The sequence below is a fragment of the Oncorhynchus gorbuscha genome, linkage group LG02 (assembly GCF_021184085.1).
Source record: "Oncorhynchus gorbuscha isolate QuinsamMale2020 ecotype Even-year linkage group LG02, OgorEven_v1.0, whole genome shotgun sequence".
Lineage (NCBI taxonomy): Eukaryota > Metazoa > Chordata > Actinopteri > Salmoniformes > Salmonidae > Oncorhynchus > Oncorhynchus gorbuscha.
Window position 1 is genome coordinate 94,721,655 of NC_060174.1, and position 16,809 is coordinate 94,738,463.

The window sequence follows — 16,809 nt, forward strand, 5'->3', positions numbered from 1 at the left end:
TTTTTATGTAATCTTTCATAGTAGAGGGATTCATGCAGTTTCATACATTCCTACACACGTACATTCGCATAGACAAGCTGCTAACACAAATTCATTAATTCAATTTAATTGCATCAAGGGCTGTCACATCGAGGGCGGTCTTTTCTAAAAACATATCAAACAAATAATAGGATAAATTAATTTGTCTGTCAAAGCCATTTCTGACAAAAGGTTCACCCACATATTATTTCATGTGTCATATGGGCAGAACCCTTGTGCGTAGAGAGATACAGTATAAGTTAATCGAAAAATGCATACACATTGTATAAAACATGGCACTGTATCAACAGTCTAGTACTTTCATAACTCAAGAAACACTGTGCTAGCTCTCCCAGCTGGTGTTCAGTCTTTGTTTTAGTAATGAGACCTTTGTCTGAGTTGTGGCTTGTGCTGAGACTGAGGCTGTCCTAATATGGAAAGTCAGGATGACAGACAATGAAACTCAGGACGACAGACCAGGAAACTCAGGACAACAGACCATGAAACTCAGAACAACTGGCCATGAAAGTCAGGACAAAAAGCCATGAAACTCAGGATAACTGGCCAAGAAATTCCGGAGAACACACTATGAAAGTCAGGACGACAGACCATGACATTCAGGACAACAGACCAGGAACCTCAGGACAACAGACCAAGAAACTCAGAACAACTGGCCATGAAAGTCAGGACAACAGACCATGAAAGTCAGACCAACTGGCCATGGAAGTCAGGACACTATTCCATGAAACTAAGTACAACTGGCCATGACAGTCAGGACAACAGACCATGAAAGTCAGGACAACAGGCTATGAAAGTCAGAACAACTGGCCATGGAAGTCAGGACAACAGACCATGAAAGTCAGAACAACTGACCATGGAGGTCAGGACACTATTCCATGAAACTAAGTACAACTGGCCATGAAAGTCAGGACAACAGACCATGAAAGTCAGGACAACAGGCTATGAAAGTCAGGATGACAGACCACGAAAGTCAGGACGGCAGACCAATGAACTCAGGACAACAGACCAGGAAATTCAGGACGACAGACCACGAAAGTCAGGATGACAGACCATGAAAGTCAGGACGACAGACCATGAAAGTCAAGAAGACAGACAAAGGATCTCAAGACAACAGACCATGCAACTCAGGACAACAGACCATGAAACTCAGGACGACGGACCATTAAAGTCAAGACGGCAAACTGAGTAATTCCGGACAACAGACCATGAAACTCAGGACGACAGACCATGAAACTCAGGACAACAGACCATGAAACTCAGAACAACTGGCCATGAAAGTCAGGACACTATTCCATGAAAGTCATGACGACAGACCACGAAAGTCAGGACGGGAGACCAATGAACTCAAGACAACAGACCATGCAACTCAGGACAACAGACCATGAAAGTCAGGATGACAGACCAAGGAATTCCAGACAACAGAAAATGAAAGTCAGTACTACAGACCAGGAAATTCAGGACGACAGACCATGACATTCAGGACGATGGACCAGGAAATTTAGGACGACAGAACACGAAAGTCAGGACGACAGACCAAGGAACTCAGGACAACAGACCATGAAAGTCAGGACGACAGACCATGAAAGTCAAGACGACAGACGAAGGAACTCAAGACAACAGACCATGCAACTTAGGACAACAGACCATGAAAGTCAGGACGACGGACCATGAAAGTCAAGACAGCAAACTGAATAATTCCGGACAACAGACCATGAAACTCAGGACGACAGACCATGAAACTCAGAACAACTGGCCATGAAAGTCAGGACACTATTCCATGAAACTGAAGACAACTGGCCATGAAAGTCAGGACAACAGACCAGGAAAGTCAGGACAACAGGCTATGAATGTCAGGATGACAGACCATGAAAGTCAGGACAACAGAACATGAAACTCAGAACAACTGGCCATGAAAGTCAGGACACTATTCCATGAAACTGAGTACAACTGGTCATGAAAGTCAGGACAACAGGCCATGAAACTCAGGACAACAGATCAGGAGAGTCAGGACAACAGACTATGAAAGTCAGGATCATAGACCATGAAATTCAGGACAACAGACCATAAAATAAAGGATGACAGACCATGAAATTCAGGACGACAGACCACGAAAGTCAGGACGACAGACCAATGAACTCAGGACAACAGACCATGCAACTCAGGACAACAGACCATGAAACTCAGGACGACAGACCATGAAACTCAGGACAACAGACCAAGAAACTCAGGACAACAGACCATGAAACTCAGAACAACTGGCCATGAAAGTTAGGATGACAGACCAAGGAATTCCAGACAACAGATTATGAAAGTCAGTACGACAGACCATGAAATTCAGGACTACAGACCATGACATTCAGGATGACAGACTAGGAAATTCAGGACGACAGACCACGAAAGTCAGGACGACAGACCATGAAAGTCAAGACGACAGACAAAGGATCTCAAGACAACAGACCATGCAACTCAGGACAACAGACCATGAAACTCAGGACGTCGAACCATGAAAGTCAAGACGGTAAACTGAGTAATTCCGGACAACAGACCATGAAACTCAGGACGACAGACCATGAAACTCAGGACAACAGACCATGAAACTCAGAACAACTGGCCATGGAAGTCAGGACACTATTCCATGAAACTGAGTACAACTGGCCATGAAAGTCAGGACAACAGGCTATGAAAGTCAGGACAACAGGACATGAAACTGAGGACAACAGATCAGGAGAGTCAGGACAACTGGCCATGAAAATCAGGATCATAGACCATGAAATTCAGGACGACAGACCACACAATTCAGGACGACAGACCATGAAATTCAGGACAACAGACCATGAAAGTCAGGATGACAGACCAAGGAATTCCAGACGACAGAATATGAAAGTCAGGACAACAGACCATAACTTAAAGGATGACAGACCATGAAATTCAGGACGACAGACAAAGGAATTCCAGACAACAGACCATGCAACTCAGGACAACAGACCATGAAAGTCAGGACGACAGACCATGAAAGTCAAGACGACAGACTGAGTAATTCCGGACAACAGACCATGAAAGTTAGGACGACAGACCATGAAACTCAGGACGACAGACCATGACATTCAGGACGACAGACCAGAAAATTCAGGACAACAGACCATGAAAGTCAGGACAACAGACCATGAAACTCAGGACAACAGACCATGAAACTCAGGACAACAGACCATGAAACTCAGGACAACAGACCATGAAACTCAGAACAACTGGCCATGGAAGTCAGGACACTATTCCATGAACCTGAGTACAACTGGCCATGAAAGTCAGGACAACAGACCATGAAAGTCAGGACAACAGGCTATGAAAGTCAGGATGACAGACCATGAAAGTCAGGACAACAGAACATGAAACTGAGGACAACTGGTCATGAAAGTCAGGACAACAGGCAATGAAACTCAGGACAACAGATCAGGAGAGTCAGGTCAACAGACTATGAAAGTCAGGATCATAGACCATGAAATTCAGGACGACAGACCACACAATTCAGGATGGCAGACCATGAAATTCAGGACGACAGACCACAAAAGTCAGGGCGACAGACCAATGAACTCAGGACAACAGACCATGCAACTCAGGACAACAGACCATGAAACCCAGGACGATAGACCATGAAACTCAGGACAACAGACCAAGAAACTCAGGACAACAGACCATGCAACTCAGGACAACAGACCATGAAAGTAAGGACGACAGACCATGAAAGTCAGGACAACTGACCATGAAAGTCAGGATGACAGACCAAGGAATTCCAGACAACAGATTATGAAAGTCAGTACGACAGACCAGGAAATTCAGGACTACAGACCATGACATTCAGGATGACAGACTAGGAAATTCAGGACGACAGACCACGAAAGTCAGGACAACAGACCATGCAATTCAGGACAACAGACCATGAAACTCAGGACGTCGGACAATGAAAGTCAAGACGGTAAACTGAGTAATTCAGGACAACAGACCATGAAACTCAGGATAACAGACCAAGAAACTCAGGACAACAGACCATGAAACTCAGAACAACTGGACATGGAAGTCAGGACACTAATTCCATGAAACTGAGTACAACTGGCCATGAAAGTCAGGACAACAGACCATGAAAGTCAGGACAACAGGCTATGAAAGTCAGGATGGCAGACCATGAAAGTCAGGACAACAGACCATGAAAGTCAGGACAACAGAATATGAAACTAAGGACAACTGGTCATGAAAGTCAGGACAACAGGCTATGAATGTCAGGATGACAGACCATGAAAGTCAGGACAACAGAACATGAAACTGAGGACAACAGAACATGAAACTCAGAACAACTGGACATGGAAGTCAGGACACTATTCCATGAAACTGAGTACAACTGGTCATGAAGGTCAGGACAACAGGCCATGAAACTCAGGACAACAGATCAGGAGAGTCAGGTCAACAGACTATGAAAGTCAGGATCATAGACCATGAAATTCAGGACAACAGACCATACAATTCAGGATGGCAGACCATGAAATTCAGGACAACAGACCACGAAAGTCAGGACGACAGACCAGAAAAGTCAGGACGGCAAACCAATGAACTTAGGACAACAGACCATACAACTCAGGACAACAGACCATGAAAGTCAGGACAACAGACCATGAAACTCAGGACAACAGACCATGAAACTCAGAACAACTGGCCATGGAAGTCAGGACACTATTCCATGAACCTGAGTACAACTGGCCATGAAAGTCAGGACAACAGACCAGGAAAGTCAGGTCAACAGACTATGAAAGTCAGGATCATAGACCATGAAATTCAGGACGACAGACCACACAATTCAGGATGGCAGACCATGAAATTCAGGACGACAGACCACGAAAGTCAGGGCGACAGACCAATGAACTCAGGACAACAGACCATGCAACTCAGGACAACAGACCATGAAACTCAGGACAACAGACCATGAAACTCAGGACAACAGACCATGAAACTCAGGACGACAGACCATGAAACTCAGGACGACAGACCATGAAACTCAGTACAACAGACCAAGAAAATCAGGACAACAGACCATGAAACTCAGGACACTATTCCTTGAAACTGAAAACAACTGGCCATGAAAGTCAGGATAACAGGCTATGAATGTCAGGATGACAGACTATGAAAGTCAGGACAACAGACCATGAAACTCAGAACAACTGGCCATGGAAGTCAGGACACTATTCCATGAAACTGAGTACAACTGGTCATGAAAGTCAGGACAACAGGCCATGAAACTCAGGACAACAGATCAGGAGAGTCAGGTCAACAGACTATGAAAGTCAGGATCATAGACCATGAAATTCAGGACAGCAGACCATACAATTCAGGATGGCAGACCATGAAATTCAGGACGACAGACCACGAAGGTCAGGACGACAGACCACGAAAGTCAGGACGGCAGACCAATAAACTTAGGACAACAGACCATACAACTCACGACAACAAACCATGAAAGTCAGGACAACAGACCATGAAAGTCAGGACAACAGATCAGGAGAAACAGGACAACAGACCATGAAAGTCAAGACGACAGACTGAGTAATTCCGGACAACAGACCATGAAAGTTAGGACGACAGGACATGAAAGTCAGGATGACAGACCATGAAACTCAAGACGGCAAACTGAGTAATTCCGGACAACAGACCATGAAACTCAGGACAACAGACCATGAAAGTCAGGATGACAGACCAGGAAACTCAGGACGACAGACCATGACATTCAGGAAGACAGACCAGGAAATTCAGGACGTCAGACCACGGAACTCGGGACAACAGACCAAGGAACTCGGGACAACAGACCATGAAAGTCAGGACGACAGACCATGAAAGTCAGAACAACAGACCATAAAAGTCAAGACACTATTCCATGAAACTGAGTACAACTGGCCATCAAAGTCAGGACAACAGACCATGAAAGTCAGGACAACAGGCTATGAAAGTCAGGATGGCAGACCATGAAAGTCAGGACAACAGAACATGAAACTGAGGACAACTGGTCATGAAAGTCAGGACAACAGACCATTAAAGTCAGGACAACAGACCATGAAACTCAGGACAACAGACCATGAAACTCAGAACAACTGGCCATGAAAGTCAGGAGGTAGACCATGAAAGTCAGGAGGTAGACCATGAAAGTCAGAACAACAGGCCATGAAAGTCAGGACGACAGACCAAGGAACTCGGGACAACAGACCATGAAAGTCAAGACACTATTCCATGAAACTGAGTACATCGCATCCGCTACAAGACCATGGTGCTTGCCTACGGAGCTGTGAGGGGAACGGCACCTCAGTACCTCCAGGCTCTGATCAGGCCCTACACCCAAACAAGGGCACTGCGTTCATCCACCTCTGGCCTGCTCGCCTCCCTACCACTGAGGAAGTACAGCTCCCGCTCAGCCCAGTCAAAACTGTTCGCTGCTCTGACCCCCCAATGGTGGAACAAACTCCCTCACGACACCAGGACAGCGGAGTCAATCACCACCTTCCGGAGACACCTGAAACCCCACCTCTTTAAGGAATACCTAGGATAGGATAAGTAATCCCTCTCACCCCCCCCCTTTAAGATTTAGATGCACTATTGTAAAGTGACTGTTCCACTGGATGTCATAAGGTGAATGCACCAATTTGTAAGTCGCTCTGGATAAGAGCGTCTGCTAAATGACTTAAATGTAAATGTAAATGTAATGAAAGTCAGGACGACAGACCATGAAAGTCAGGACGACAGACAAAGGAACTCAAGACAACAGACCATGCAACTCAGGACAACAGACCATGAAAGTCAGGACGACGGACCATGAAAGTCAAGACGGCAAACTGAATAATTCCGGACAACAGACCATGAAACTCAGGACGACAGACCATGAAACTCAGGACAACAGACCATGAAACTCAGAACAACTGGCCATGAAAGTCAGGACACTATTCCATGAAACTGAGTACAACTGGCCATGAAAGTCAGGACAACAGACCATGAAAGTCAGGACAACTGGTCATGAAAGTCAGGACAACAGGCTATGAATGTCAGGATGACAGACCATGAAAGTCAGGACAACAGAACATGATACTGAGGACAACTGGTCATGAAAGTCAGGACAACAGGCTATGAAAGTCAGGATGGCAGACCATGAAAGTCAGGACAACAGAACATGATACTGAGGACAACTGGTCATGAAAGTCAGGACAACAGGCTATGAATGTCAGGATGACAGACCATGAAAGTCAGGACAACAGAACATGAAACTGTCGACAACAGACCATGAAACTCAGAACAACTGGCCATGAAAGTCAGGACACTATTCCATGAAACTGAGTACAACTGGCCATGAAAGTCAGGACAACAGACCATGAAAGTCAGGACAACAGGCTATGAAAGTCAGGATGGCAGACCATGAAAGTCAGGACAACAGAACATGAAACTGAGGACAACTGGTCATGAAAGTCAGGACTACAGGCTATGAATGTCAGGATGACAGACCATGAAAGTCAGGACAACAGAACATGAAACTGAGGACAACAGACCATGAAACTCAGAACAACTGGCCATGGAAGTCAGGACACTATTCCATGAAACTGAGTACAACTGGTCATGAAAGTCAGGACAACAGGCCATGAAACTCAGGACAACAGATCAGGAGAGTCAGGTCAACAGACTATGAAAGTCAGGATCATAGACCATGAAATTCAGGACAACAGACCATACAATTCAGTATGGCAGACCATGAAATTCAGGACGACAGACCACGAAAGTCAGGACGACAGACCAGAAAAGTCAGGACGGCAAACCAATGAACTTAGGACAAACAGACCATACAATTCAGGACAACAGACCATGAAAGTCAGGATGGCAGACCATGAAAGTCAGGACAACAGACTATGAAAGTCAGGATCATAGACCATGAAATTCAGGACGACAGACCACACAATTCAGGATGGCAGACCATGAAATTCAGGACGACAGACCACGAAAGTCAGGGCGACAGACCATGCAACTCAGGACAACAGACCATGAAACTAGGGACAACAGACCATGAAACTCAGGACAACAGACCAAGAAACTCAGGACAACAGACCAAGAAACTCAGGACAACAGACCATGAAACTCAGGACGTCGGACCATGAAAGTCAAGACGGTAAACTGAGTAATTCCAGACAACAGACCATGAAACTCAGGACGACAGACCATGAAACTCAGGACAACAGACCACGAAAGTCAGAACAACTGGCCATGGAAGTCAGGACACTATTCCATGAAACTGAGTACAACTGGCAATGAAAGTCAGGACAACAGACCATGAAAGTCAGGACAACAGGCTATGAAAGTCAGGACAACAGAACATGAAACTGAGGACAACTGGTCATGAAAGTCAGGACAACAGGCTATGAATGTCAGGATGACAGACCATGAAAGTCAGGACAACAGAACATGAAACTCAGAACAACTGGACATGGAAGTCAGAACACTATTCCATGAAACTGAGTACAACTGGTCATGAAAGTCAGGACAACAGGCCATGAAACTCAGGACAACAGATCAGGAGAGTCAGGTCAACAGACTATGAAAGTCAGGATCATAGACCATGAAATTCAGGACAACAGACCATACAATTCAGGATGGCAGACCATGAAATTCAGGACGACAGACCACGAAAGTCAGGACGACAGACCACGAAAGTCAGGATGGCAGACCAATGAACTTAGGACAACAGACCATACAACTCAGGACAACAAACCATGAAATTCAGGACAACAGACCATGAAAGTCAGGACAACAGATCAGGAGAATCAGGACAACAGACTATGAAAGTCAGGATCATAGACCATGAAATTTAGGACGACAGACCATAAAATTCAGGATGACAGACCACGAAAGTCAGGACGACAGACCACGAAAATCAGGACGGCAGACCAATGAACTCAGGACAACAGACCATGCAACTCAGGACAACAGACCACGAAAGTCAGGACGGCAGACCAATGAACTCAGGACAACAGACCATGAAAGTCAGTACGACAGACCATGAAAGTTAGGACGACAGGACATGAAAGTCAGGATGACAGACCATGAAAGTCAAGATGGCAAACTGAGTAATTCCGGACAACAGACCATGAAACTCAGGACAACAGACCATGAAAGTCAGGACGACAGACTATGAAAGTCAAGACGACAGACTGCGTAATTCCGGACAACAGACCATGAAAGTTAGGACGACAGACCATGAAAGTCAGGATGACAGACCAGGAAACTCAGGACGACAGACCATGACATTCAGGAAGACAGACCAGGAAATTCAGGACGTCAGACCACGGAACTCGGGACAACAGACCATGAAAGTCAGGACGACAGACCATGAAAGTCAGAACAACAGACCATGAAAGTCAAGACACTATTCCATGAAACTGAGTACAACTGGCCATGAAAGTCAGGACAACAGGCTATGAAAGTCAGGATGGCAGACCATGAAAGTCAGGACAACAGAACATGAAACTGAGGACAACTGGTCAAGAAAGTCAGGACAACAGACCATTAAAGTCAGGACAACAGACCATGAAACTCAGGACAACAGACCATGAAACTCAGAACAACTGGCCATGAAAGTCAGGAGGTAGACCATGAAAGTCAGAACAACAGGCCATGAAAGTCAGGACGACAGACCAAGGAACTCGGGACAACAGACCATGAAAGTCAGGACGACAGACCATGAAAGTTAGGACGACAGACAAAGGAACTCAAGACAACAGACCATGCAACTCAGGACAACAGACCATGAAAGTCAGGACGACGGACCATGAAAGTCAAGACGGCAAACTGAATAATTCCGGACAACAGACCATGAAACTCAGGACAACAGACCATGAAACTCAGAACAACTGGCCATGAAAGTCAGGACACTATTCCATGAAACTGAGGACAACTGGCCATGAAAGTCAGGACAACAGACCATGAAAGTCAGGACAACAGGCCATGAAAGTCAGGATGACAGATCATGAAAGTCAGGACAACAGAACATAAAACTGAGGACAACTGGTCATGTAAGTCAGGACAACAGACTATGAAAGTCAGGATCATAGACCATGAAATTCAGGATGACAGACCATGAAAGTCAGGACGACAGACCAATGAACTCAGGACAACAGACCATGCAACTCAGGACAACGGACCATGAAACTTAGGATGACAGACCATGAAACTCAGGACAACAGACCAAGAAACTCAGGACAACAGACCAAGAAACTCAGGACAACAGACCATGAAACTCAGAACAACTGGCAATGAAAGTCAGGACACTATTCCTTGAAACTGAAGACAACTGGCCATGAAAGTCAGGACACTATTCCATGAAACTGAGGACAACTGGCCATGGAAGTCAGGACGACAGACCATGAAACTCAGGACAACAGACCATGAAACTCAGAACAACTGGCCATGAAAGTCAGGACAACAGACCATGAAAGTCAGGATGACAGACCATGAAAGTCAGGATGACAGACCATGAAAGTCAGGACGACAGACCATGAAACTCAGGACAACAGACCATGAAACTCAGAACAACTGGCCATGAAAGTCAGGACACTATTCCATGAAACTGAGGACAACTGGCCATGAAAGTCAGGACAACAGACCATGAAAGTCAGGACAACAGGCTATGAAAGTCAGGATGACAGACCATGAAAGTCAGGACAACAGAACATGAAAGTCAGGACAACAGAACATGAAACTGAGGACAACTGGTCATGAAAGTCAGGACAACAGGCCATGAAACTCAGGACAACAGATCAGGAGAGTCAGGACAACAGACTATGAAAGTCAGGATCATAGACCATGAAATTCAGGACGACAGACCATAAAATTCAGGATGACAGACCATGAAATTCAGGACGACAGACCACGAAAGTCAGGACGACAGACCACGAAAGTCAGGACGACAGACCACGAAAGTCAGGACGACAGACCAATGAACTCAGGACAACAGACCATGCAACTCAGGACAACAGACCATGAAAGTCAGGACGACAGACCATGATAGTCATGACAACAGGCCATGAAACTCAGGACAACAGACCATGCAACTCGGGACAACAGACCATGAAAGTCAGGACGACAGACCATGAAAGTCAGAACAACAGGCCAGGAAATTCAGGGCGACAGACCATGAAAGTCAGAACAACAGGCCATGAAAGTCAGGATGACCGACCATGAAAGTCAGGACAACAGACCATGCAACTCAGGACAACAGACCATGAAAGTGTGGACGACAGACCATGAGAGTCAGAACTACAGCCCATGTAAGTCAGGACGACAGACCACGAAAGTCAGGATGACAAAACCAAAAAACTCAGGACAACAGACCATGCAACTCAGGACAACAGACCGTGAAAGTCAGGACGACAGACCATGAAAGTCAGAACGACAGACCAAGTAATTCCAGACAACAGAATATGAAAGTCAGGACGACAGACCAGGAAATTCAGGACGACAGACCACGAAAGTCAGGACGAAAGACCAAAGAACTCAGGACAACAGAATATGAAACTCAGGATGACAGACCATGCAACTCAGGACAACAGACCATGAAAGTCAGGACGATAGACCAGGAAATTCAGGACGACAGACCACGAAAGTCAGGACCACAGACCAAGGAACTCAGGATAACAGAATATGAAAGTCAGGACGACAGAACAAGGAATTCCAGAAAACAGACCTTGAAACATAGGACAACAGACCATGAAGTCTGTATACAGTATTACATTAAAAGTCCAAAAATGGATGTACCAATGCCAAATTGCCCCTTTAAAGAAGCACGATCTGCAGAGGGAGAAGAGAAGCATGGTCTGCAGAGGGAAAAGGGAAGCACGGTCTGCAGAGGGAGAAGGGAAACACGGTCTGCAGAGGGAGAAGGGAAACACGGTCTGCAGAGGGAGAAGGGAAGCACGGTCTGCAGAGGGAAATCTAGAGTTAACACTTGGTTTTCCAGGGAAATTCATCACTCTTGTGCTATCCAGGCCCTGCCACCTACAGGAAATAGAGAGGATTCAGTGATGCCCGCTCTGCCTCCCCTTACCCTGCACTTCTGACCGGAGAATGCAGGCCACGCAGCTTTGGAGGAAACTTCCTGTGTGATGATGTATGCTTTGCAGTTTCTTCTTATTTAAGTATCCACAAAGGGGAAGAACATTATGTGCTGAGAATCACCTCAGAATACTTCATGTTGGATGTACAATTATATACCATTTGACCTATTTGCATTGGGCATCCTTCAAACATAATTTCTTTCAAATTACCTATATGAGTGTTGATGACTTCATGGTTTGTGAAATGATACGGCTTAGGTCGAGTTAGAGATGGATGGGTAACAATAGCAATATAATAATATATGCCATTTAGGAGATGCTTTTATCCTAGGTGACTTACATTATTTTTGTATTGGTGGCCCCAGCAGGAACCAAAACCATTGCAACTCCATGCTCTATCAACTGAGTGATACAGGACCAACTTGATGCTGTGAGAAATTTTTTTAATTTTCATTTTACTAGGCAAGTCAGTTAAGAACAAATTCTTATTTTCAATGACGGCCTAGGAACAGTGGGTTAACTGCCTGTTCAGGGGTAAAACAACAGATTTGTACCTTGTCAGCTTGGGGTTTGAACTTGCAACCTTCCGGTTACTAGTCCAACACTCTAACCATTAACCTGCCGCCCTGTGTACTCACTTTAAGTAGTCTTTATTAGCCATATGAGAGGGGAATTATGTTTTGAGGACGGATTTGTCAATTGACACAATGTTATATTCTTGAATATTTATCTGAATCACAATATATGCTATATGGGTAAAACAATCTATTACAGATCTTTCAGCTTCTTTGGAACAGTGAAATGCAATTACAAACTGGGTGGCTCGAGCTCTTAATACTGATTGGCTGACAACCATGGTATATCAGACCATATATCACGGGTATGACAAACATGTATTTTCACTGCTCTTATTACATTGGCAGCCAGTTTATAATAGCAATAAGGCAATTTGGGGGTGTGATATATGGGCAATATTCTTGGGGGTGTGATATCTGGCCAATATACTCTGTGTTGCACTGTGCTTATGAACAGCCCTTAGCCGTGATATATTGGCCATAAACCACCCCCACACCCCTCCCGTGCCTTATTGCTTAATAATAACACTGACAAGCTTGTGACCAGTAAATGTGGACACGGGGGATGGAAGTCATGGCTATATAATTGAGAATGGTGCTCTTCTGGAATCTTCAGTATTTTTTGTCTAGAACAGGCAGTGAATGAGCTAAGAGGCAAAGCAGTGAAATAGTAAACAACTTTTGGCAGGTCATTCAGAAACAAAGTGGCATTTCCAAGGATGTTTACTGACATTTATTGGAAACAGTCGAGGGACAAAATGTGATTAGCATCATGAGGAAATAACATGCTTCTTCCAGGCTTTGTATTATGCAACTGTCTTCCATTACAGTGATGAGTTCTCTGCTCTGTTCATTATGTTAAAATGTAATTTGCTGCAGCTTTCTTGAAGGACAGAGTCATCAAGAAGATGCTACTGTTTGTATACAGTGTAGCTGACTGGACCGGCTACGTGTCACTAAACAAGTCGCTTTATAGCTTCTAATTATGTTTAAAAAACCCATGACATTCCCTTCCTCTACTACAACAGATTACATTTCATACAGCACCTTACTTTACTTTCACCCTAAATCTTCCTCATTCATTTACCATCTCACTCCAAATTGCGTCCAAATGGCTTTTGAAGCACTTCGTCCCACCAGAATCCCAGTGCCAACAAAGAGAAGGCATCAATAATACATATCTGTTAAGAGAAAAGTTCTGATGCCAAACCAAAATGCAGGCTTTTGGGCTGTACAAATCAGTGGTCCTGTGTTGGTGTTTGATTTATAAAAACTATCAATAATTCACAACAGCGGCCTTATTTGTTTTGCCCATATACTGTATATTGTGTTTCAGATAAATATTTAAGAATATAACATTGTGTCCTTTGACAAATCCGTCCTCAAAACATAATTCCCCTCTCATATGGCTAATAAAGACTACTTAAAATGAGTACGCAGGGAAATATATGTTGTTTGTGCTTATAAACATAACTAAACGATTTTCCAAAATATAATCAAATGCAACATAAAAAATGGGGCGAAGCATAAAAAGGAACTCACGTAAGGTACGCTCTCCAGAGTGTCGGTGTTGATAATTATTGGAGCGGGACTCGCCTGAAAAAGAGAGAGAGTGGGGAAGAGGATAAGAAACAGCAAGAGATGCCTAAACCCACTAGTGTCCTACTTTCTATAAATGGATCCAGGGGACAGCCCCTGGATCATGTGGTGACTTCACCCTGTATCATGAGGAATTCAAGAGCCGTCTTACAAATGCTAAACCGTCCCAGAATACAGTGCCTTCAGAAACTATTCATACCCCTTAACTCAGCCTAAATTCAAAATGGATTAAATATTTTTCTACACACAATACCCTATAATGTCAAAGTGAAAACATGTTTTTATAAATATTTGCTAATTTATTGAAAATAACTCATTTACATAAGTATTCACACACCTGAGTCGATACTTTGTAGAAGCAACTTTGGCAGCGATTACAGCTTTGAGTCTTTCTGGGTAAGCTATTAAGAGCTTTCCACATCTGGATTGTGAAATATGTGCCTATTATTCTTTTCAAAATGCTTCAAGCACTGTAAAATTGGTTGTTGATCATTGCTGGACGACCATTTTCAGGTCTTGTCATTGATTTTCAAGCAGATTAGAGTCCAAACTGTAACTTGGCCACTCACATTCTTGGTAAGCAACTCCAGTGTAGATTTGGCCTTGTGTTTTAGGTTATTGTCCTGCTGAAGGGGAAATTATTCTCCCAGTGTCTGGTGGAGAGCAGACTGAACCAGTTTTCCTCTGGGATTTTGCCTGTGCTTAGCTTCATTCCATTTCTTTTTTATCCGGAAAAACTCCCCAGTCCTTAACATTACAAGCATACAAGTAACATGATGCAGTCACCACTATGCTTGAGAATATGAAGAGTGGTACTCAGTAATGTGTTGTATTGGATTCAGGACAAAAAGTGAATTGTTTTGCCTCATCTTTGCAGTATAATTTTAGCCTAGCGGTTAAAACATTAGGCCAGTAATCGATAAGTCGCTGGTTCAAATACCTAAGCTGACAAGATGAAAAATCTGTCTACGTGTCTTTGTGCAAGGCACTTAACCCTAATTTGCTCCAGGTGCACCGTACTACTATGGCTGCTCCTGTAAAACTGCACCTATCTGGTGTATGTGACAATATTTAAAAAAAACTTTTTGCCTTTGCCTTGTTGCAAATAGGATGCATGTTTTGGAAAAATGTTATTCTGTACAGGCAGTCCCTGAGTGGTTTCCTTCAACTCCGGGAACCGAGTTAGGGAGGACGCCTGTATCAATATTGGGTGTATTGATTCACCATCCAAAGTGTAATTAATAACTTCCTGCTCAAAGGGATATTCAATGTCTGCTTTATTTTGTATTTTTACCAATCTACCAATAGGTGCCCTTCTTTGCAAGGCATTGGAAAACCTCCCTAGTCTTGTGGTTGAATCTGTGTTTGAAATTCACTACTCGATAAATTGACAGTACAGATCATTGTATGTGTGGGGTACAGAGATAAGGCAGTCAATCATGTTAACCACTATTATTGCACACAGAGTGAGTCCATGCAAATTATTATGTGACTTGTTAAGCACATTTCTACTCATTAACTTATTTAGGCTTGCCATACAAAGGGTTTGAATACTAATTGACTCAAGCTTTTGATTTTAAAATTAATTTGTGAATAATTCAAAAAACAAAATTTCACTTCTACATTATGGGGTATTATGTGTAGGCCAGTGACAAAAAAATCTAAATGGAATTAATACAAAGTTCAGGCTGAAATGCAAAAAAAATTGGAAAAAGTCAAGGGGTGTGAATACTTTCTGAAGGCATAGAGTATTATGCATGCTGTCATGACGTTGGCCTCTTTGGTTATAGCAAGCCCATCCCCCTCTCCCTGCCTCCCCCTTGCCTCCTTCAACTAGGCTGCTGTGGTCAGAGGTTGTAAATTCCTGAGAAGACCTCATGGACACAGTTATAGAGAGTAGTTTTTCATGGAGAACAAAGGAAATCCTTCCACCTCACAGAACTTGAGGTACGAACAAATGTCATGTTCCGGAGAAAGTCTAAAAGATCGGTGAAGAATTCAGCTACAAACTGGTCCGTTTGTCACAACTTGGGAAGCTTATGGGAGACGGTGTGGCCACATTACCATAACACTGTTTATATAATAGCTTCAGATATGAGGTTTACATCTAATTGTTGTATAAGATGAATGAGTGAGTATGATACTGTTTGTATAATTGTGTAATATGATTTTGGACTGTTTAATGAAGAAAAATACAATTCCCTTTTGATTTGAACAAAATCAGAGGACCGCCTCTGAGCCCAGTTAGGGTCAGACATCCTGGGACAGCCTTTTCTGCCATTCCCAATAAAAACCCCACTCGGGTTTTCGATCAGCAGACCAAGCTTAACTCAATTACAAGATGGCTAAAGGTTGTAGACCATTGCTGAATCTTTTAACCATACCACGTGGTTAACCTCTTAGACTATCGATACTGACAGAATAAGAACAAATCTTTGATATTTATTACTAGTCTGCAGCTAGGAATTCGGTATCAT

The 16,809-nt window shown here is 43.8% G+C and overlaps 1 protein-coding gene across 1 annotated transcript in view; it reads right to left on the bottom strand.

Moving 5' to 3' along the window:
* Nucleotides 1-16,809, bottom strand: part of LOC124013499 (disks large homolog 2-like) — a 326,264-nt gene that overhangs the window by 61,831 nt on the left and 247,624 nt on the right. The window contains 1 exon segment of the mRNA XM_046327794.1: nt 14,276-14,329. Coding sequence (XP_046183750.1) covers nt 14,276-14,329 — 54 coding nt within the window.